At 44.5% G+C, this 17,776-nt stretch overlaps 1 protein-coding gene across 1 annotated transcript; it reads left to right on the top strand.

The window, feature by feature from the left end:
• The first annotated feature begins 6,595 nt into the window (after nucleotides 1–6,595).
• rmi2 (RecQ mediated genome instability 2) lies at nucleotides 6,596–17,469 on the top strand. Its single transcript, XM_068003335.1, has 2 exons — nucleotides 6,596–6,916; nucleotides 16,684–17,469. Exons 1-2 carry the CDS (start codon nucleotides 6,634–6,636, stop codon nucleotides 16,830–16,832), a joined length of 432 nt encoding a protein of 143 aa, XP_067859436.1. The 5' UTR covers nucleotides 6,596–6,633; the 3' UTR covers nucleotides 16,833–17,469.
• Nucleotides 17,470–17,776: the final 307 nt, after the last annotated feature.

Raw genomic sequence — 17,776 nt, 5'->3', positions numbered from 1 at the left:
GGATGAACTTTCTGCAGTGGTTGATGGGTAAGGGATCAGGAGAAGGAACCCCAGCCAGTTTTCCTTTCACTACAGTGGTATGGCCAATTGTAGTGTCCATACCACTGCCACAATTAAGATCGATTAACTCAGGACAGACAAGGCCTCAGAGGGCATTTCTGGTCTATAAGACTCAAAGAGGGCGACGCTGCTTCCCGGTCTTTGGGAGAGCCATCTAGTAGATATTTCTAATTAAAATAAAGGAGTGTATTGGTTTGGGCTGTATTTCCACAGTATTTTATTTTTAGTTTTTTAAAAATGTATTTGAGAAGTTTGCAAGGGATACTAGGAAATGTACTCTTTTATAGACCCCATCACCACCTACCCATAGAAAACCCCTGTAATCTGGTTAGAAAATGGTAGAAGCTGTACTGATAGGAAAGTTTTGTGTTCTCTTCTTGTTCCTTGTTGTGGTTACATTTCTTATAAGAAAACTTTCCAACCTCAGAGCATTCATACATGAGGTAAGACTTGACTCAGATGTTCAAACAGGTATTTACCCTGTGTACATTTACTGATTGCACACTGATTTTCTAGGTAACACTTACATTCATTTATGGAACTTACTTCACTGCTGCCTGATGGTAGAATTGCTGCTGCACCACAGGAAGTTGGTGAACAGTTGCTATGTGATACAAGGAAGGTATGGAAGTGACCTGTGAGTGACACTGTTTATCGAAAATGCTCCACCTTTGTTGCTTAACAACACAACTTTACAAATAGGGTTTTAGGAACATTTCCAAACTGCTACAAAGAGTAAATTGAGGAAAATCTGGTTCTACGCCACTGTTACAAATTCAGGCCTGCAGCAGGTACCTTCTTGGGTTCACTGGTGTCAGTTGTTCCCTTAAGCAGTCTAGTTGCCTGCTTTTTTTATGGAAGATGGCTTTCATTGCCCTGTATCTGTTACCATGATAAATGGGACCCGGGCGTGCATCAATGAAACTCCCTTGTAATCTGGACTAGATCTTCGTATCTTAAACATGTGCACTTCTTTAATCCCTCTGAAAGCGGACCGAGTTAACACTAGGTAAGGTGTCATTTGGTTTGGTTTGTAAGCTGCTTTGTTACATGATAGATAAACCATATTGAGTATGATAGAAGTCACTTGGTACAATCAACTCAACTTCTATTTGTGTACGGTTACAAAAATAAAGTATATGCATACTAGCCCACTTGGGGGAATTCTTACTTAAAGCGGCTTACTTAACGGAGCAAATAGAGCTGCAGCGGCTGGGAGACCAAATAGCAGGAGGTGTGCTCACAGAAATCCTTACCCTCCCACAATAGGGTATAGGCGCAGGACAGCATACCTGCACTTTTCTCAGGAGCAGTGTGTAAAGAGGCTACATTTTCCTATAGAGGCTGCCACAGAGTTGTATCACCTCCTGCAATGAGATCAGCAACCCACTACCACAGCGTTGCCTGTTGCTGCCAAGATCACTGCAGCCCTCAACTTCTTATCCTCCGGTTGCTTCCAGTCTGCCAGAAGGGAACCAGTAACATCAGTCAGTCTGCAGTTCATGCTTGCATTAAGCAGGTGACTGATGTCATGTTTGCTGGAGAACAAACACTTTCATCACTTTCCCTATGGACAACAGAAGCAAGGAGTTAGGATTCTGGGGCTTGCACACATTGCAGGCTTCCCCCAAGCCCAGAGCCTCATTGACTGCAGCCACGTCATTCTGCAGGGTCCTTCATATAACCCCATTGCAAGGGCTTCCATTTCATTAGCGTGCAACTGGTGTGTGATCACCAGCAGAGCATCAAGCAAGCCTGTGCCCGCTTTCCTGGAAGCTGCCATAACACTTTTATGACTTCAAGGTGCCCCAAAGCACTTTACAGCTAATGAAGTTTTTTTTTTGAAACATAGTCATTGTTATAAAGTAGGAAACGCGGCAGCCAAGCAGTCAATTTGCGCACAGCAAGGTCCCTCAAACAGCAATGAAATAAATGATCAGATAATCTGTTTCAGGTGTTGGTTGAGAGACAAATGTTGGCCAGGACACCGGGAGAACACCCCCAGGCCCTCACAACTCTGAGCACCAGAATGCACTGTGTTCCTAGCACTCAGCATTGCTAGTTGAATGACTTTTGTATGTTCTTCCAATAAGCCCATCCGTATTTGCGCAGAGGTATCTACATCCCCCATCACTCCCAGCTGAAAATCCTGGAAGTGGCAGGGTGAGTGGGGAGATGGTAGAGCAGCTCAGTAAAGGATTTCCCACCCATGTTTGCTGGAGAAACACGGGGAGCCTCCCCTCAACAATAGTACATGCTGAAACAATTATTCTTTACTATTCCTGAAACAAATAGTAAGGGAGGCACTCTGTGTCACCATGGTAATCTGTGTGTTACATTTGTTGCTGGCAAGTTCATTGATCTTGTGCTGTCAGCACTGGGTGAATCTGAATATTGTAAACAATTTTACAACACCAAGTTATAGTCCAACAATTTTATTTTAAAATCCACAAGCTTTCGGAGGCTTCCTCCTTCCTCAGGTGAATGTGGAAATGAAATCCTCGAACCTATCGCATTTATAAATCACATAACAATGCCTGGTGATTACAGATAGTCTTTTCAACTGCCCGTTGGCAACCAAAGTGTTCAGACAGACAGGTGTTACCTACAGGGCCACCGAATATACAAACGGCCAGAACTAAAAAAACAGATGATGTGGAGATGCCAATTAAAAAAAAACAGAGCGAGAGAGGCAGAAACATAGAAACATCCGGAAGGAAAAGACAGCAATTGACCCGTTATATTAAAAACAGATAACATTTGTTCGCTGGTGGGGTAACGTGCAGCATGACATGAACTCAAGATCCCGGTTGAGGCAGTCCTCATGGGTGCGGAACTTGGCTATCAATTTCTGCTCGACGATTTTGCGTTGTCGTGTGTCTCGAAGGCCGCCTTGGAGTACGCTTACCCGAAGGTCGGTGGCTGAATGTCCTTGACTGCTGAAGTGTTCCCCGACTGGGAGGGAACCCTCCTGTCTGGCGATTGTTGCGCGGTGTCTGTTCATCCGTTGTCGCAGCGTCTGCATGGTCTCGCCAATGTACCATGCTCTGGGGCATCCTTTCCTGCAATGTATGAGGTAGACAACGTTGACCGAGTCACAGGAGTATGAACCATGCACCTGGTGGGTGGTGTCCTCTCGTGTGATGGTGGTATCTGTGTCGATGATCTGGCATGTCTTGCAGAGGTTACCGTGGCAGGGTTGTGTGGTGTCGTGGACGCTGTTCTCCTGAAAGCTGGGTAATTTGCTGCGAACGATGGTCTGTTTGAGGTTGGGTGGCTGTTTAAAGGCGAGTAGTGGAGGTGTGGGGATGGCCTTAGCGAGGTGTTCGTCGTCATTGATGACATGTTGAAGGCTGCGGAGAACATGGCATAGTTTCTCCGCTCCGGGGAAGTACTGGACGACGAAGGGTACTCTGTTGGTTGCGTCCCGTGTTGGTCTTCTGAGGAGGTCTATGTGATTTTTCGCTGTGGCCCGTCGGAACTGTCGATCAATGAGTCGAGCGTCATATCCCGTTCTTACTAGAGCGTCTTTCAGCGTCTGTAGGTGTCCATCGCGTTCCTCCTCGTCTGAGCAGACCCTGTGTATTCGCAGGGCCTGTCCATAGGGGATGGCCTCTTTGACGTGGTTAGGGTGGAAGCTGGAAAAGTGGAGCATCGTGAGGTTGTCCGTGGGCTTGCGGTGGAGTGAGGTGGTGAGGTGCCCGTCTTTGATGGAGATTCGTGTGTCCAAGAAAGAAACTGATTCTGAGGACTAGTCCATGGTGAGCTTGATGGTGGGATGGAACTTGTTAATGTTATCGTGTAGTCTCTTTAGTGATTCTTCGCCGTGGGTCCATAGAAAGAAAATGTCATCGATGTATCTGGTGTATAGCGTTGGTTGGAGGTCCTGTGCAGTGAAGAAGTCCTGCTGGAACTTGTGCATGAAAATATTGGCGTATTGGGGTGCGAATTTGGTCCCCATGGCTGTTCCGTGTGTTTGGGTAAAGAACTGGTTATCGAAGGTGAAGACATTGTGATCCAGGATGAAGCGGATGAGTTGTAGGATGGCATCTGGAGATTGGCTGTTGTTGGTGTTGAGTATTGATGCTGTCGCAGCGATGCAGTCATCGTGGGGGATACTGGTGTAAAGTGCTGAGACGTCCATCGTGGTGAGAAGTGTTCCTGGTTCAACTGGTCCGTGGGTACTGAGTTTTTGTAGGAAGTCTGTAGTGTCGCGACAGAAGCTGGGGGTTCCCTGTACGATGGGTTTCAGGATGCCCTCGATGTATCCAGAGAGGATGAACGGACACCGCGCAACAATCGCCAAACAGGAGGGTTCCCTCCCAGTCGGGGAACATTTCAGCAGTCAAGGACATTCAGCCACCGACCTTCGGGTAAGCGTACTCCAAGGCGGCCTTCGAGACACTCGACAACGCAAAATCGTCGAGCAGAAATTGATAGCCAAGTTCCGCACCCATGAGGAGGGCCTCAACCGGGATCTTGGGTTCATGTCACGCTACACGTTACCCCACCAGCGAACAAATGTTATCTGTTTTTAATATAACGGGTCAATTGCCGTCTTTTCCTTCCGGATGTTTCTATGTTTCTGCCTCTCTCGCTCTGTTTTTTTTTTAATTGGCATCTCCACATCATCTGTTTTTTTAGTTCTGGCCATTTGTATATTCGGTGGCCCTGTAGGTAACACCTGTCTGTCTGAACACTTTGGTTGCCTTGGCAACGGGCAGTTGAAAAGATTATCTGTAATCACCAGGCATTGTTCTGTGATTTATAAATGCGATAGGTTCGAGGATTTCATTTCCACATTCACCTGAGGAAGGAGGAAGCCTCCGAAAGCTTGTGGATTTTAAAGTAAAATTGTTGGACTATAACTTGGTGTTGTAAAATTGTTTACAATTGTCAACCCCAGTCCATCACCGGCATCTCCACATCATAAATCTGAGTAGGCCCAGATTACAGATTTACCTGGCCCAAGGCACAGCATGAAACTAAAGTTCATTTGTTAAAAGAGCATCAAAAGTAACCACAGGATCATAGAAATTACAGCACCAAAGGAGAATATTCAGCTTGGCTCATCGCCCCGTGTCAGGGCTAGTTCTTCAGCTGGAGCTATTTACTATAATCCCATTTGCTCTAATCATGGCTACCACAGTGGCATGGCTTGGCTATTTAACTTTTAACAAAGGGAACAAATGCTAGTTCTAGTTTTAAATACATTAAACATATTATAATACATTAAAGACATTAGGAATTATATCACTAGCTGCATCCAAGTCAATGCATAAAGTTCATGCACTGTATTAATGATTACATGGAGTGATTTCCCATAAATCTAACTTTTCCCCTCCATTTTTAAACACTTGTGCTGTTATTAAAACATATAAAAGCAATTGATCCTCCTTTCGCACAACGTTCATTATTTATTAATCATATTTAAACAAACCAAATTCATTCGTGAAAAGAAACAACAAGAATTACTAACAATCTGCAGGAAAATATCAAACCCAAAGTGGTTACAAAATAGGAACTAAAAACAAAAGTCACTTTTAAGAACTCATAAATAGTTTGCTCGTTAAATTTGAAGCTTGAAAATACACAAGCATTAATCATTATCACTAAAGCACAAGCTGATATCATGAAGAGGAAAATGATAAACTGTTGGGAATTGAACTCCGATTTTCCGGTGACAAAGTCTGGTCAGCCAGTGGCTCTGAAAGGTCTGCTGCTGATTCTTAAAAGGGAGGTCAATGTGAGAGGGCATGGCTGCAAGCAGCAATGTGGATAAGAATCCTTTCAGTGAGGAGCTGTTTAGCAGTCATGTGCCCATTATTGATGGACTAAATGTGTGTGGGAGATGGAGCCTCGCTGAAAGTCATGAAATTCAGTGATAACTTTACCTCCATATTAACAGGAGCAGGCCATTCATCCCCTCCAGCCTGTTCTGCCATTCAATTAGATCATGGCTGATCTGAATCTTAACTCCATCTACCTGCCTTGGTTCCATAGACCAGTAGGGCAGAATGGCCTGGTTCAGTGCTGTAAATTCTATGCAATACCCTTGCCTAAGAAAAATCTATCGAGAGGATCTACCTCCAACAGCATCTCTCTTATGCCAGCTTTTCTTAAAACTCACAATTAGCCCTTTGGCTGGGTGAAGCAGCTGACTAACAGTCCTATAACTTCAGCGACAGCTGATATGAAACTTTATAGCTGATACAGCACTTCACATGCTATTAATTTTTTAAAAAGCACTGTTCTGAGGGAAGCTCATCGACCTGAAACGTTAACTCTTGTTATTCTCTCCTCAGATGCGAAGTGTTCTCCAACATTTTCTGTTTTTATTTCAGATTTCCAACGTCTGCAGTGCATAAAGAGGTGGGCGCGCCTACCCGGCTCTGTGATTGGACAGCCTTGTGATTGGTTAAGCTATCCCCGTCTTATGATTGGCAGAGGTGACTACCCGGCTCTGTGATTGGTCAATACAGCTAACACTGCTTTGTGATTGGTTAAGTTAGCCTCCGTCCTCTGATTGGCCGGCTTCGGGCGCGCGGCGGTGGCAGTTGAGCTGTCCCGAGGATGGAGGCCGCGGCTCGCGAGCGGCTGCAGACGCCGCCTCGCAAGGTCCTGTCCGGTCAGCTGCGGTTCTGTGTGTCCCGGAGCGGGCAGACGGCGGCGTGGCAGCTGGAGCGGACGGGCAGCGGCAAGTCGCCGCTGGATGTGAGCGTGGTGTGGATGCAGGGGACCGTGCTGGAGGTGCGGCCGGACAATAACACCACCCTGCAGCTGCTGGATGAGACGGGCACGTTCACTGTGGTCGGGGCGGGCGGCGTCCCGAAGGGCAAGCCCTGCACCATCAGAGGTAGAGTAACCGGGCTGGGGAAGGAGCGGGGTGTCAGCCAGCCTCCCACCGCCCCCCTGTTGCCACCACTCCGCCCCCCTGTTGCCACCACTCCGCCCCACTGCTTGCCACCACTCTACCCCCTCCCCTGCCATTGCTGTCTCCACTCTGCCCCTGCCCCTCATCCCCTAATTACATTTGCACCCATCCTGTGCCAGGCAGAAGCCAAACCAGTGGCAGCCTGTAAAACCAGTGGAGGAGGCGAATCATCAGCTGCCGCTGAGAGCAGATAAACCAAACACTACAAAGTAGACTTTCTGATTGTAAGGCTGAGGGTGACAGTAACCCAAGCAGAAAATATAAGCCTGCATTTTTAACTGCAGCTGACAGTGAGAGAACCCCACGTTTTACTGGTGGCTGTAGTTTTCAAACACAAAAATGACTATTTTCTCTGACTCTCACGTTTTTTCTCATCTCCATCTTTGTGACTCTCTTGCCTTTCTAAAATAAACAAAAATAGATAAACCAATACTGTGCTGTGATTCTGTAAGAGATGCCATGGCAGCAATGTTATGAATGTTTTTGAACAAATGTGCACACATATCCACTTTTTTTTAACGTAATTCTATTCCTAATTATTTTTCGTACTAGTTACACTCTTCTATCTTGTGGGAAACATATCATAGGAGGTACAGCACGGGATGAGGCTATGTGGTCCTTCGTGCCTATGCAGGCTCTTTGAAAGAGCTATCCAATTAGTCCCATTCCCCTGCTCTTTCCCCATAGCCCTGTAAATGTTTTCTCCAAATATTTATCCAATTCCTTTTGAAAATTACTATTGATTCTGCTACCAGTACCTTTTTAGGCAGTGTATTCCCAATCATTACAATTTGCTGCATTAATAAATGTTTCCTCATGTCACCTTTGGTTCTTTTGCCAATCACCTTAAATATCTGTCCTCTGGTTACTGATCCTTCTGTTAGAGTAAATAAGGAGAAACTATTTCCTGTATCAAAACCATTCATGATTTTGAACACCTCTATCAAATCTCCCCTTTACCTTCTCTGTTCTAAGGAGAATAACCCCAGCTTCTCTAGTCTCTTCACATACCTGAAGTCCCTCATCTCTGATACCTTGGCTGAAGGGCCATGTTTTTCTCATGCCACTGACTGATATAGACTGTCTGAACTGCCACCATCACCCCCATCCTGTCGATGGCACTACTTGTTGCCTTAAAGCTAACTTTTTCCCCCTGATTTTTACCTTCCTTTTCATATCAAAATAGTTCAGCTATTTCAAAATGGCCACAAGCACTAAATATAACCCCTCTTCCTGGCCCCATAAGTGTGCCTGATGTAATATATTGCTGAAATATCATAATAGAATGGCATTAGAGATAGGTAGGACCTTTAAGGATTGAAGAAATCTGAAGAATCTAATGATTCTGATGTTTGATTAATTTTATACACCTTACTAAAAATCTCATGGGATAAAATGAGTGAAACTAGTCCTGAATCATTTACTTCATCATTGGTCTGTGGGATATTAAATAAAACTTTCAGCTCACTCAGTAATACAACACTTATATTTTTGTTTAGCTGATTTAAGGTGTTATTCATGGAATGCCAAAGTCAGGCAAGATGTGGGACAAGCAGATCAGGGCGAGAGAAAAACAGAAAATGCTGGAAATACTCAGCAGGTCAGGCAGCATCTGTGGAGAAAGAAACCTTTCGAAGACCTTTCAACAGAACTGGAAAAATTAAAGATGTAACAGTTTTTAAGCAAGTACAAAGCCAGGGAAAGGGGGGGAGGGGAGGAAAGAATAAAAGGGAAGGTCTGTGATAGGGTGGAGGGTAGGAGTGATTAAATGACAAAAGGGATGATGGTGCAAGCAAACAGGGTGGTAACGGGAGCTATAAATGGCAACAGCAGAACCATTACCAGCATCTGCTGTCTGAAAAAATGGGAGCAGTGGTTATGATCTGTAGTTATTGAAATCAATGTTGAGTCTGAAAGGTTGTAAAGTGGGTGAGGACTATTGATGGGGTTAGGTTTGCAGTATGTACCTGCATTTAATGAGACTGCATTTTTGGGGAGGCCAATTGATTTGCAGATTTCCTCGGGAGGAAAGTAGAGGCATGTGTGAATTAGAGCAGAAGGTTTATGGAGGCCCAGGTGTGTCTACGTCAGCATGCTGTAAATGGAGTTGCAGCTTTGTACAAGTAATGTCTTCCATTTTATTCTTAGCCACATAAGATAATCAGCTCATCTGCATTCTCCCAACATTTAAAGCAATACTAATTTAAAAAGTATATCTCTCAGTATGAGTTACGGTGGAGAGTTTTTTTGCTGTAGAATAGTATTTTTTTAATTCTTTCATGGGGTGTGGGTGTTGCTGGCAAGGCCAGCATTTATTGCCCATCCCTAATTGCCCTTGAGAAGGTGGTGGTGAGCCGCCTTCTTGAACTGCTGCAGTCCGTGTGGTGAAGGTTCTCCCACAGTGCTGTTAGGAAGGGAGTTCCAGGATTTTGACTCAGCGACGATGAAGGAACGGCGATATATTTCCAAGTCGGGATGGTGTGTGACTTGGAGGGGAACGTGAAGGTGGTGTTGTTCCCATGTGCCTGCTGCCCTTGTCCTTCTAGGTGGTAGAGGTCGCAGGTTTGGGAGGTGCTGTCGAAGAAGCCTTGGCGAGTTGCTGCAGTGCATCCTGTGGATGGTACACACTGCAGCCACAGTGCGCCGGTGGTGAAGGGAGTAAATGTTTAGGGTGGTGGATGGGGTGCCAATCAAGTGGGCTGCTTTGTTCTGGATGGTGTCGAGCTTCTTGAGTGTTGTTGGAGCTGCACTCATCCAGGCAAGTGGAGAGTATTCCATCACACTCCTGACTTGTGCCTTGTAGATGGCAGAAAGGCTTTGGGGAGTCAGGAGGTGAGTCACTCGCCGCAGAATACCCAACCTCTGACTTGCTCTCATAGTCACAGTATTTATATGGCTGGTCCAGTTAAGTTTCTGGTCAATGGTGACCCCCAGGATGTTGATGGTGGGGGATTCTTCACTCAGAGGGTGGTGAACCTGTGGAGTTCTCTACCACAGAAGGCAGTAGAGGCGAAGTCATTAGATGTATTCAAGAAGGAGAAAGATATGTTTCTTAATGCTAAAGGGATCAAGGGATATGGGGAAAAAGCGGGAACAGGATACTGAGTTAGACGATCAGCCATGATCATTTTGAATGGTGGAGCAGGGCCGAATGGCCTACTCTTGCTCCTATTTTCTATGTTTATTCGGCGATGGTAATGCAGTTGAATGTCAAGGGGAGGTGGTTAGACTCTCTCTTGTTGGAGATGGTCATTGCCTGGCGTGAATGTTACTTGCCACTTATCAGCCCAAGCCTGGATGATGGAGGGAAGGTCATTGATGAAGCAGCTGAAGATGGTTGGGCCTAGGACACTGCCCTGAGGAACTCCTGCACAATGTCCTGGGGCTGAGATGATTGGCCTCCAACAACCACTGCCATCTTCCTTTGTGCTAGGTATGACTCCAGCCACTGGAGAGTTTTCCCCCTGATTCCCATTGACTTCAATTTTACTCGGGCCCCTTGGTTCCACACTCGGTCAAATGCTGCCTTGATGTCAAGGGCAGTTACTCTCACCTCACCTCTGGAATTCAGCTCTTTTGTCCATGTTTGAACCAAGGCTGTAACGAGGTCTGGAGCCGAGTGGTCCTGGCGGAACCCAAACTGAGCACTGGTGAGTAAGTGCTGCTTGATAGCACTATCGACGACACCTTCTATCACTTCGCTGATGATTGAGAGTAGGCTGATGGGGCAGTAATTGGCCGGATTGGATTTGTCCTGCTTTTTGTGGACTAGTCAAACCTGGGCAATTTTCCACATTGTCGGGTAGATGCCAGTGTTGTAGCTGTCCTGGAACAGTTTGGCTAGAGGTGCGGCTAGTTCTGGAGCACAAGCCTTCAGCACTACAGCTGGGATGCTGTCGGGGCCCATAGCCTTTGCTGTATCCAGTGCACTCAGCCATTTCTTGATATCACGTGGAGTGAATTGAATTGGCTGAAGACTGGCTTCCGTGATGGTGGAGATATTGGGAGGAGGCCGAGATGGATCATCCACTCGCACTTCTAGCTGAAGATGGTTGCAAACACTTTAGCCTTGTCTTTTGCACTCACGTGCTGGACTCTACCATCATTGAGGATGGGGATGTTTACAGAGCCTCCTCCTCACATTAGTTGTTTAATTGTCTGCCACCATTCACGACTGGATGTGGCAGGACTGCAGAGCTTTGATCTGATCCGTTGGTTGTGGAATCGCTTAGCTCTGTCAATAGCATGTTGCTTCTGCTGTTTAGCATGCATGTAGTCCTGAGTTGTACCTTCACAAGGTTGACACCTCATTTTTAGGTACCCCTGGTGCTGCTCCTGGCATGCTCTTCTACACTCCTCATTGAACCAGGGTTGATCCCCTGGCTTGTTGGTAATGGTAGAGTGAGGAATATGCCGGGCCATGAGGTTACAGATTGTGCTGGAATATAATTCTGCTGCTGCTGATGGCCCACAGCGCCTAATAGATGCCCAGTTTTGAGCTGCTAGATCTGTTCTGAATCTATCCCACTTAGCACGGTGATAGTGCCACACAACATGTTGGGTGGTGTCCTCAGTGCGAAGTCGGGACTTCATCTCCACAAGGACTGTGCGGTGGTCTCTCCTACCAATACTGTCATGGACAGATGCATCTGTGACCGGTAGATTGGTGAGGACGAGGTCAAGTAGGTTTTTCCCTTGTGTTGGTTCGCTCACCACCTGCCGCAGGCCCAGTCTGGCAGCTATGTGGTGGAACATTTAATTTTAATTAGTGAAGAAAGTACTTTTAACTGTCTTGCACGGCCCAAGGTGGGTAGTGGAGGCAGATTCAATCATGGCCTTCAAAAGGGAACTGGATAAGTACTTGAAAGGAAAACATTTGCAGGGCTACGGGGAAAGGGCGGGGGAGTGGGACTAGCTGGATTGCTCTTACATAGAGCCAGCGCGGACTCAATGGGCCAAATGGCCTCCTTCCGTGCTGTAACCTTTCAATGATTCTAACCAATGAGAAAACAGAAAGTTACCATCCAAAGTACAAATGACACATGCATGAAATCTTAGATTCTTTTTTAAACAGTGAGTGTTGCTGTAAAGTTTAAATCTTTGGTTTTTTATATCTTAAGCTCACAAACCTTGCTGCAAGTTCTACTTTTACTGAAGAGTACTGGCTAGGAGCAGCTACTGGGGGTAGTTTTGAACTTCATTGCCTGGGTAGATCACACCCGTACTATGTAGAACCTGTCAGATTTTTGTTCTGTTCGTTTCGTTGGAACGATAATCTGGCAGGTTTTACAACAAACGGGCGATCGGCTCGGCCAGATCACAGCCCAGGTGGCAAGGTTGAAAACTATCCCAATTGACCCTACAGTGTGAGGTATCTGACTTCCACTTGTCCAGCGAAGATGCTAATGCCACAATCTTGATGGCCCAGCTGCTGCTTATTCTATCAGATTCTCTTCCTGCTTTTGCCCTCCAGCGTTGCAGCTGCTGCCGTCCCTGACGTGGTGATGGAGGTGCGGTGATTGACCTGAAGAGGTCGGGCTTGGATGCTGCTCCAGAGTCGCCGATGTCACCAATAGTTTAAAAAAAAATGCCTGATGCTATTGGCCGACGCTGCCACTTCTCCTTGCTGCAGGCAGGCTGAGTACTCAGTTTGGCCTTTTCCCCCATTGCTTGTTTGTATAGCTGTCTCCCAACAGCAGAGAAGGTCCACTGGCTAAAAAGAAAAAGGTTGTGGTTCTGACTTTCCAATAAATATGCGTACAAAATGATGAATGGGATATGAACCCAAAAAATGTTCAACCCGATGGGAGAGAAAAGTGGTCATTTGGTATTACGTTCCCTGTTGTTTAGCTGCAGTTGGAGATTTAGTTGGTTTTTAAGATTAAAACCATGAAGTTTAATTTGTAATCTAATGATAGTGAATGAGAAAGTGAAAGTTTATCTGCATTTGCTGTGCATCAATAGAATCACCAGAGTGGTTAATTCTGTCAAAATTCCTCACACAATATAACTTGTCTGCACAACTAATGATTTATGTGAGATGAGGTCATGTTCTAGTGAAACTGCACCAGGGGCCGATGGTACTGTAAGAGATGTTCTCTTAATGTGTGCAACTGAGTGACCTGTTTGGCCGAAAGTTCACCATGTACCAAAAACCAAGGTGAGAACCCAAAACTGGTTTGTGGTTTTTTTTTCTAGTTTTAAGAAGGAAGTCTGAGTTTGACATAAGGAGTCTGGTAAGTAGGAGCTAATGATCTGAAAAATGGATTTGGACAATGAAGTGCAACGATAGGTTGGTGAGACGCGAATCAGGAAGCATGATTTCTTATGCAGCAAACTCCTATTTTCTGCTGTGCTGTCTAGGGAAGGTGTTGGGCTAAGGCTGGATGCCTCTGGAGGGCAAAAGCAGGAGGAGAAACTGCTAAAATTAGCAGCAGCAGGCCATCAAGTTTGTGGCATTAGCATTTCCACTGGTCAAAAACTGGGGAGGTGGATGGGAAGACTTGAGGCTTTTTTTGTGAACCTTCTAGTGGCTAAACATGAAACAACATTGGCAGAGATCTGAGGGCAGGCTATCAGATTTGCCTCTTGGTTGGGGAATTGGTGTGTCTGGTGCAGGGACCTCTTAAGAGGGGATAAAAGTATTCCCCTGTTGGCTCAGTGAGTAAATATATTTCCCAGTGTGATATTGAGCAATATAGATGAGGAAGGTCCAAGGTTTCATTCCTGATCTGTGCTTAAGTTAGCTGATCTCAGCTATGGTGCAGTTGAGGTGCTACAGTTGGTCTCAGTGTTCCTAGATTAGAGAGAAAGAAAAGAAACAAGACTCTATATAACGCCTTACACGAATTTGGGACGTCCCAAAGTGCTTGAAGTGTAGTGAACTGTCGTAATGTAGGAAACCAACAGCCAATTTGCACAGAGCAAGCTCTCTCAAAAGCAATGAAATAAATAACCAGATCGTCTGTTTTAGGTGTTGGTTGAGGGAGGAATGTTGGCCAGGGCACCAGGAGAACTCCTCTGTTCTTCTTGGAATAGTGCCATGGGATCTTTTCCATCTGAGAGTGCAGACAGGGCCTTGGTATAATGTTTCATCCAAAAGACGGCACCTCCGACAGTGCAACCCTCCCTCAGTACTGCACTGAGGTGTCAGCCTGGATTTGTGCTCAAATCTCGAGTGGGACTTGAACCCACAACCTTCAGAGGCGAGAGTGATACCACTGAGCCAAGGCTGACGCTACAAAAATTAAAAAGTTAAATTTAGCCAGACTCCCTCCTCCCCTTCTTGACTGCTATCCAGTGACCCCTGTTGGAAAGTACATGTGGATTTCTGGTGAGGACAGGATTGAGTTGACTGAGATACCGTTCACAATTATCTGATCTTCTGGTGGTCATTGGGCTTGAGTGTGAAGAATGGCTACTCTTCAGGAGGGCTGCGGGCACCCATGAAACTGTCCCCCAGCACAAGTCACTACCTTCTGGAGGGGAAGGGAAACATAAGATTTTTAAGAGGATCAAAATAAAATGTCTGATTCTTTTCAAAGCCATGATTGTAATCATTAGTAAAGTGTGGGCATTTCCTACAGAATGCATTGAGGTTGACAGATTACGCCCCAAAAGAATGTTTTTAAATCAAGAAGGCTGTCGAACATGTGAATTTTAACATAGCTACAAATTTTTTAATGTGCCAACAGAATGAAAATGTGTATTGTGTGTTTGTTTTATTAAAAAAACTGGCTTTACTGTATCTAATTAACAAGATTTAATAACCTTGTCTGCGCTTAAGCAATGAGTGTAGGCAAATAAGATACTTAAAGCAAGTTTAAAATGTCAACAGACATGCAAAGAATGTGTACGGGGGTTACAGTAAACTCGTGTAGGTGGGGTAGACGTTTGTTTTGATCTGTCTTGCAATATTAGGGCGCCTGTGGCTGAAATTGGGGTGGATATTAGAATAATATTTTCTGAAGTGCTGCAGGGCAATTCATAGCAAAGTAATCATGTGACCAAGTTGATAGCACCCACACCACACACATCTAGGGCACCAGTTAAATGTGCAGTCACACTTCAATAAACATGTTTTTGTTGAAAAGTCTCAGCAGCCATGTTATTTTATTGAACAATTTTTTTGAAAACAGCTTACCATGGCATTTAACTTGAAAATCTGGTGAAATCCTTTGTGAATTTCATCTATTCTTTCTGCTTTCCATTTTTTTTGTTATGGGAGATGCATGGCGTAGGTTTTCAATTGTTTTAACTAGCGAGAAAGCAACTGAATGCAGCTTTGGAAAGTATGCCCTGCAGATGTTTGGAAAAATTCCCTTCAAATTTCAGTTGTATTATTTCTGTTCGCCTGGCTGCGATCCATGGAATTGAGTTACAGTGTTGTTTTCCTTGAATTTTATTTTTGAGGCTTATTAATAGTTGCCTGGACCAGTTGCTTGGTGTGGCACTGGGATAGAATTGTTTTCCTGCAGGGTATAGAATAGCAACTTTGTTCTGCAATTCTTCCCTTAGGAACATAGGAACAGGAGTAGGCCATTCAGGTCTTTGAGCCTGTTCTGCCATTCAGTGGGATCATGGCTGACCTGTATCCTAGCTCCATATCCCTCGCTACTTTTGGCTATCAAAAATCAATCGATCTCAGATTTAAAATTATTAATTGAGTTAGCATCTACTGCTTTTTGTGGGAGAGTGTTCCTCGCTTCCATCATCTTTTGTGTGAAGAAATGTTTCCTAACTTCTCTCCTGAATGGCCTAGCTCTGATTTTAAGGTTATGTCCCCTGGTCCTAGACTCCCCCACAGAGCGGAAAAAGTTTCTATCTGTCTACCCTATCAATTCCTTTCAAAATCCTAAAAACCTCAATCAAATCAGTTATAGTTAAATAGGGCTAGGGGCTGAATGGCCTGCTCCAGTTCCTATCTTTTTTTCTAGTTGCTGCTTCGCTGAGTAAAAATAAACTGCAGAAAACAACACCAGCTGCTTCAGTAGCTAAATCCTATCGGCTTTGTGTCACAGACCTGATGACTCTTGGATTCATTCCCATTTGTCAACAAACTGCAAAGCATTTTCATTTCATGTATATGCTTAAAACAAGACGCCTCAATGATCATTTGTGATCACTCTGCAAGACTTTAAGGCCAACCTAAGATCACCATCAAATCATGGCTTGGGTCACAGATCGGAGAGGCTTTGAACGAATGGTCCCAAAGCACTTCAGCCAATAAAGTACTTTTGATATGTAGTCACTGTTGTATAATAGGGAAACAGCAGCTAATTTGTGCACAACAGGGATGGGGGTGGGAGGGGAGGGGAAACAACCCAATTGATGATTTCGTGTAGTTTCACTCTATTAAGTAGCAATTAAGCATTTCATGACTAGTGTGCATTTTATTGCTCTTTATGGATCAAAGAAGAAAAAATTTCACTAAGTGGTTAATATTTTCATTATATTAGGAGTGTTACTACATTTACTTACAAAGTAAGTGAATTGGATTTTTTTTTCCACAACAAGCAGGTTCAGAAATGTATACCTTGTCATGGTGCATTATACAACACAGTTTGAAACAAAATAGTTTAAGTATCAGCTGTTACACAGTGCGTGTATTGCATCACGGAGCATTCTGATATATTAAATATCAGCCTTTGGACTATAAGAACCTTTACCACTGAAATTTTTTGTTACAGGGAAGTATGTAATGGTGATGGGAGTGGTCTTGTCATGTCGTCCGGAACCAGTAGTCCGCGCTGTGAAGCTGACAGACCTCTCTGATAATGCATTACACAGGAGCATGTGGAAGCTTGAAGTGGAAGATCTTCAACAAACCAGTCCATAGATTTATGTAAATAGCAATCACTCAATGGACTTTCTATCAATTTGAAATGCAAAGGACCTGATCTGTTTGGAAACAGAACAAGGAGATGGAATTCTTTAAAATCCTTCTGAAAAGTAAAGGTGATTGGAAGCATCACACCACAATGGACAAGTATTTCAAAACTGAAATCTCACTACTTTGTGCTGATTTCACGAGTGTTTTGGTTCACATGTTGATGGTTTATCATGTAGCGAAGAATTTGAATCTCGCAAACATTTGGAGTCAGATGTATATAGATATATTGATAAATGGCAAGGGGGCATTTCATAGAGAATGTTGGATACCCAGGGCAGAGTTACAATCGAGGGCTTAATATGATGAAGTAAATAGCAAAAGCAAAGCTCAAACGTGTTTTCGCAATGCCGACTTGGATTCCTGGGGCTGGATTATAACCTCAGGACCATTCTCTTTTACTTGTAACATATACTATTGTCAGGGTTTTTTTTTGCCAGCAGTGGACGGAAGGGGAACAGCAACTGGCAGCTCACTTCACATCTTTGATGAGAGGGTTAAAGGTTTCTAAGGAAGTAATCTGAATTGGGGTACTTGATTATTTTATATTCAAAATACAAGGCTTAAATAAAATGTGTTAATACTATTATGTGAGTTATGTGTTATGTTTCCACTTTAGGTTTTTAATTTTTCTCCATTTAAAAAAAAATTTAGTTCTGCATGCCATTTTTATTTCCGGCCCAGGTGAATATATAGTTGTCTTAAAAAGAGTCATCCGTGGCTCAGTACGTAGCACACTGGCCTCTGAGGCAGAAGGTAGAGGGTTCAAGCCCCACTCCAGAGACTTGAGCCTATAATGTAGGCCGATATTTCAGTGCAGTACTGAGGAAGTGCTGCACTGCCGGAGGTCCCATCTTTCAGATAATATTTATCCTCAACCAACATCACTGATA

The sequence above is a fragment of the Heptranchias perlo genome, chromosome 22 (genome assembly GCF_035084215.1).
Source record: "Heptranchias perlo isolate sHepPer1 chromosome 22, sHepPer1.hap1, whole genome shotgun sequence".
NCBI lineage: Eukaryota > Metazoa > Chordata > Chondrichthyes > Hexanchiformes > Hexanchidae > Heptranchias > Heptranchias perlo.
The sequence above is the reverse complement of the archived record's forward strand: the minus strand, read 5'-3'. Positions and strand labels throughout refer to the sequence as shown.

Excerpts from the sequence above, each read along its gene's own strand:
- rmi2 (XM_068003335.1), top strand. The coding sequence starts at position 6,634 with ATGGAGGCCGCGGCTCGCGAGCGGCTGCAGACGCCGCCTCGCAAGGTC. Across the intron at positions 6,917-16,683 it reads CAAGCCCTGCACCATCAGAG|GGAAGTATGTAATGGTGATG; the intron begins GTAGAGTAACCG and ends TTTTTGTTACAG.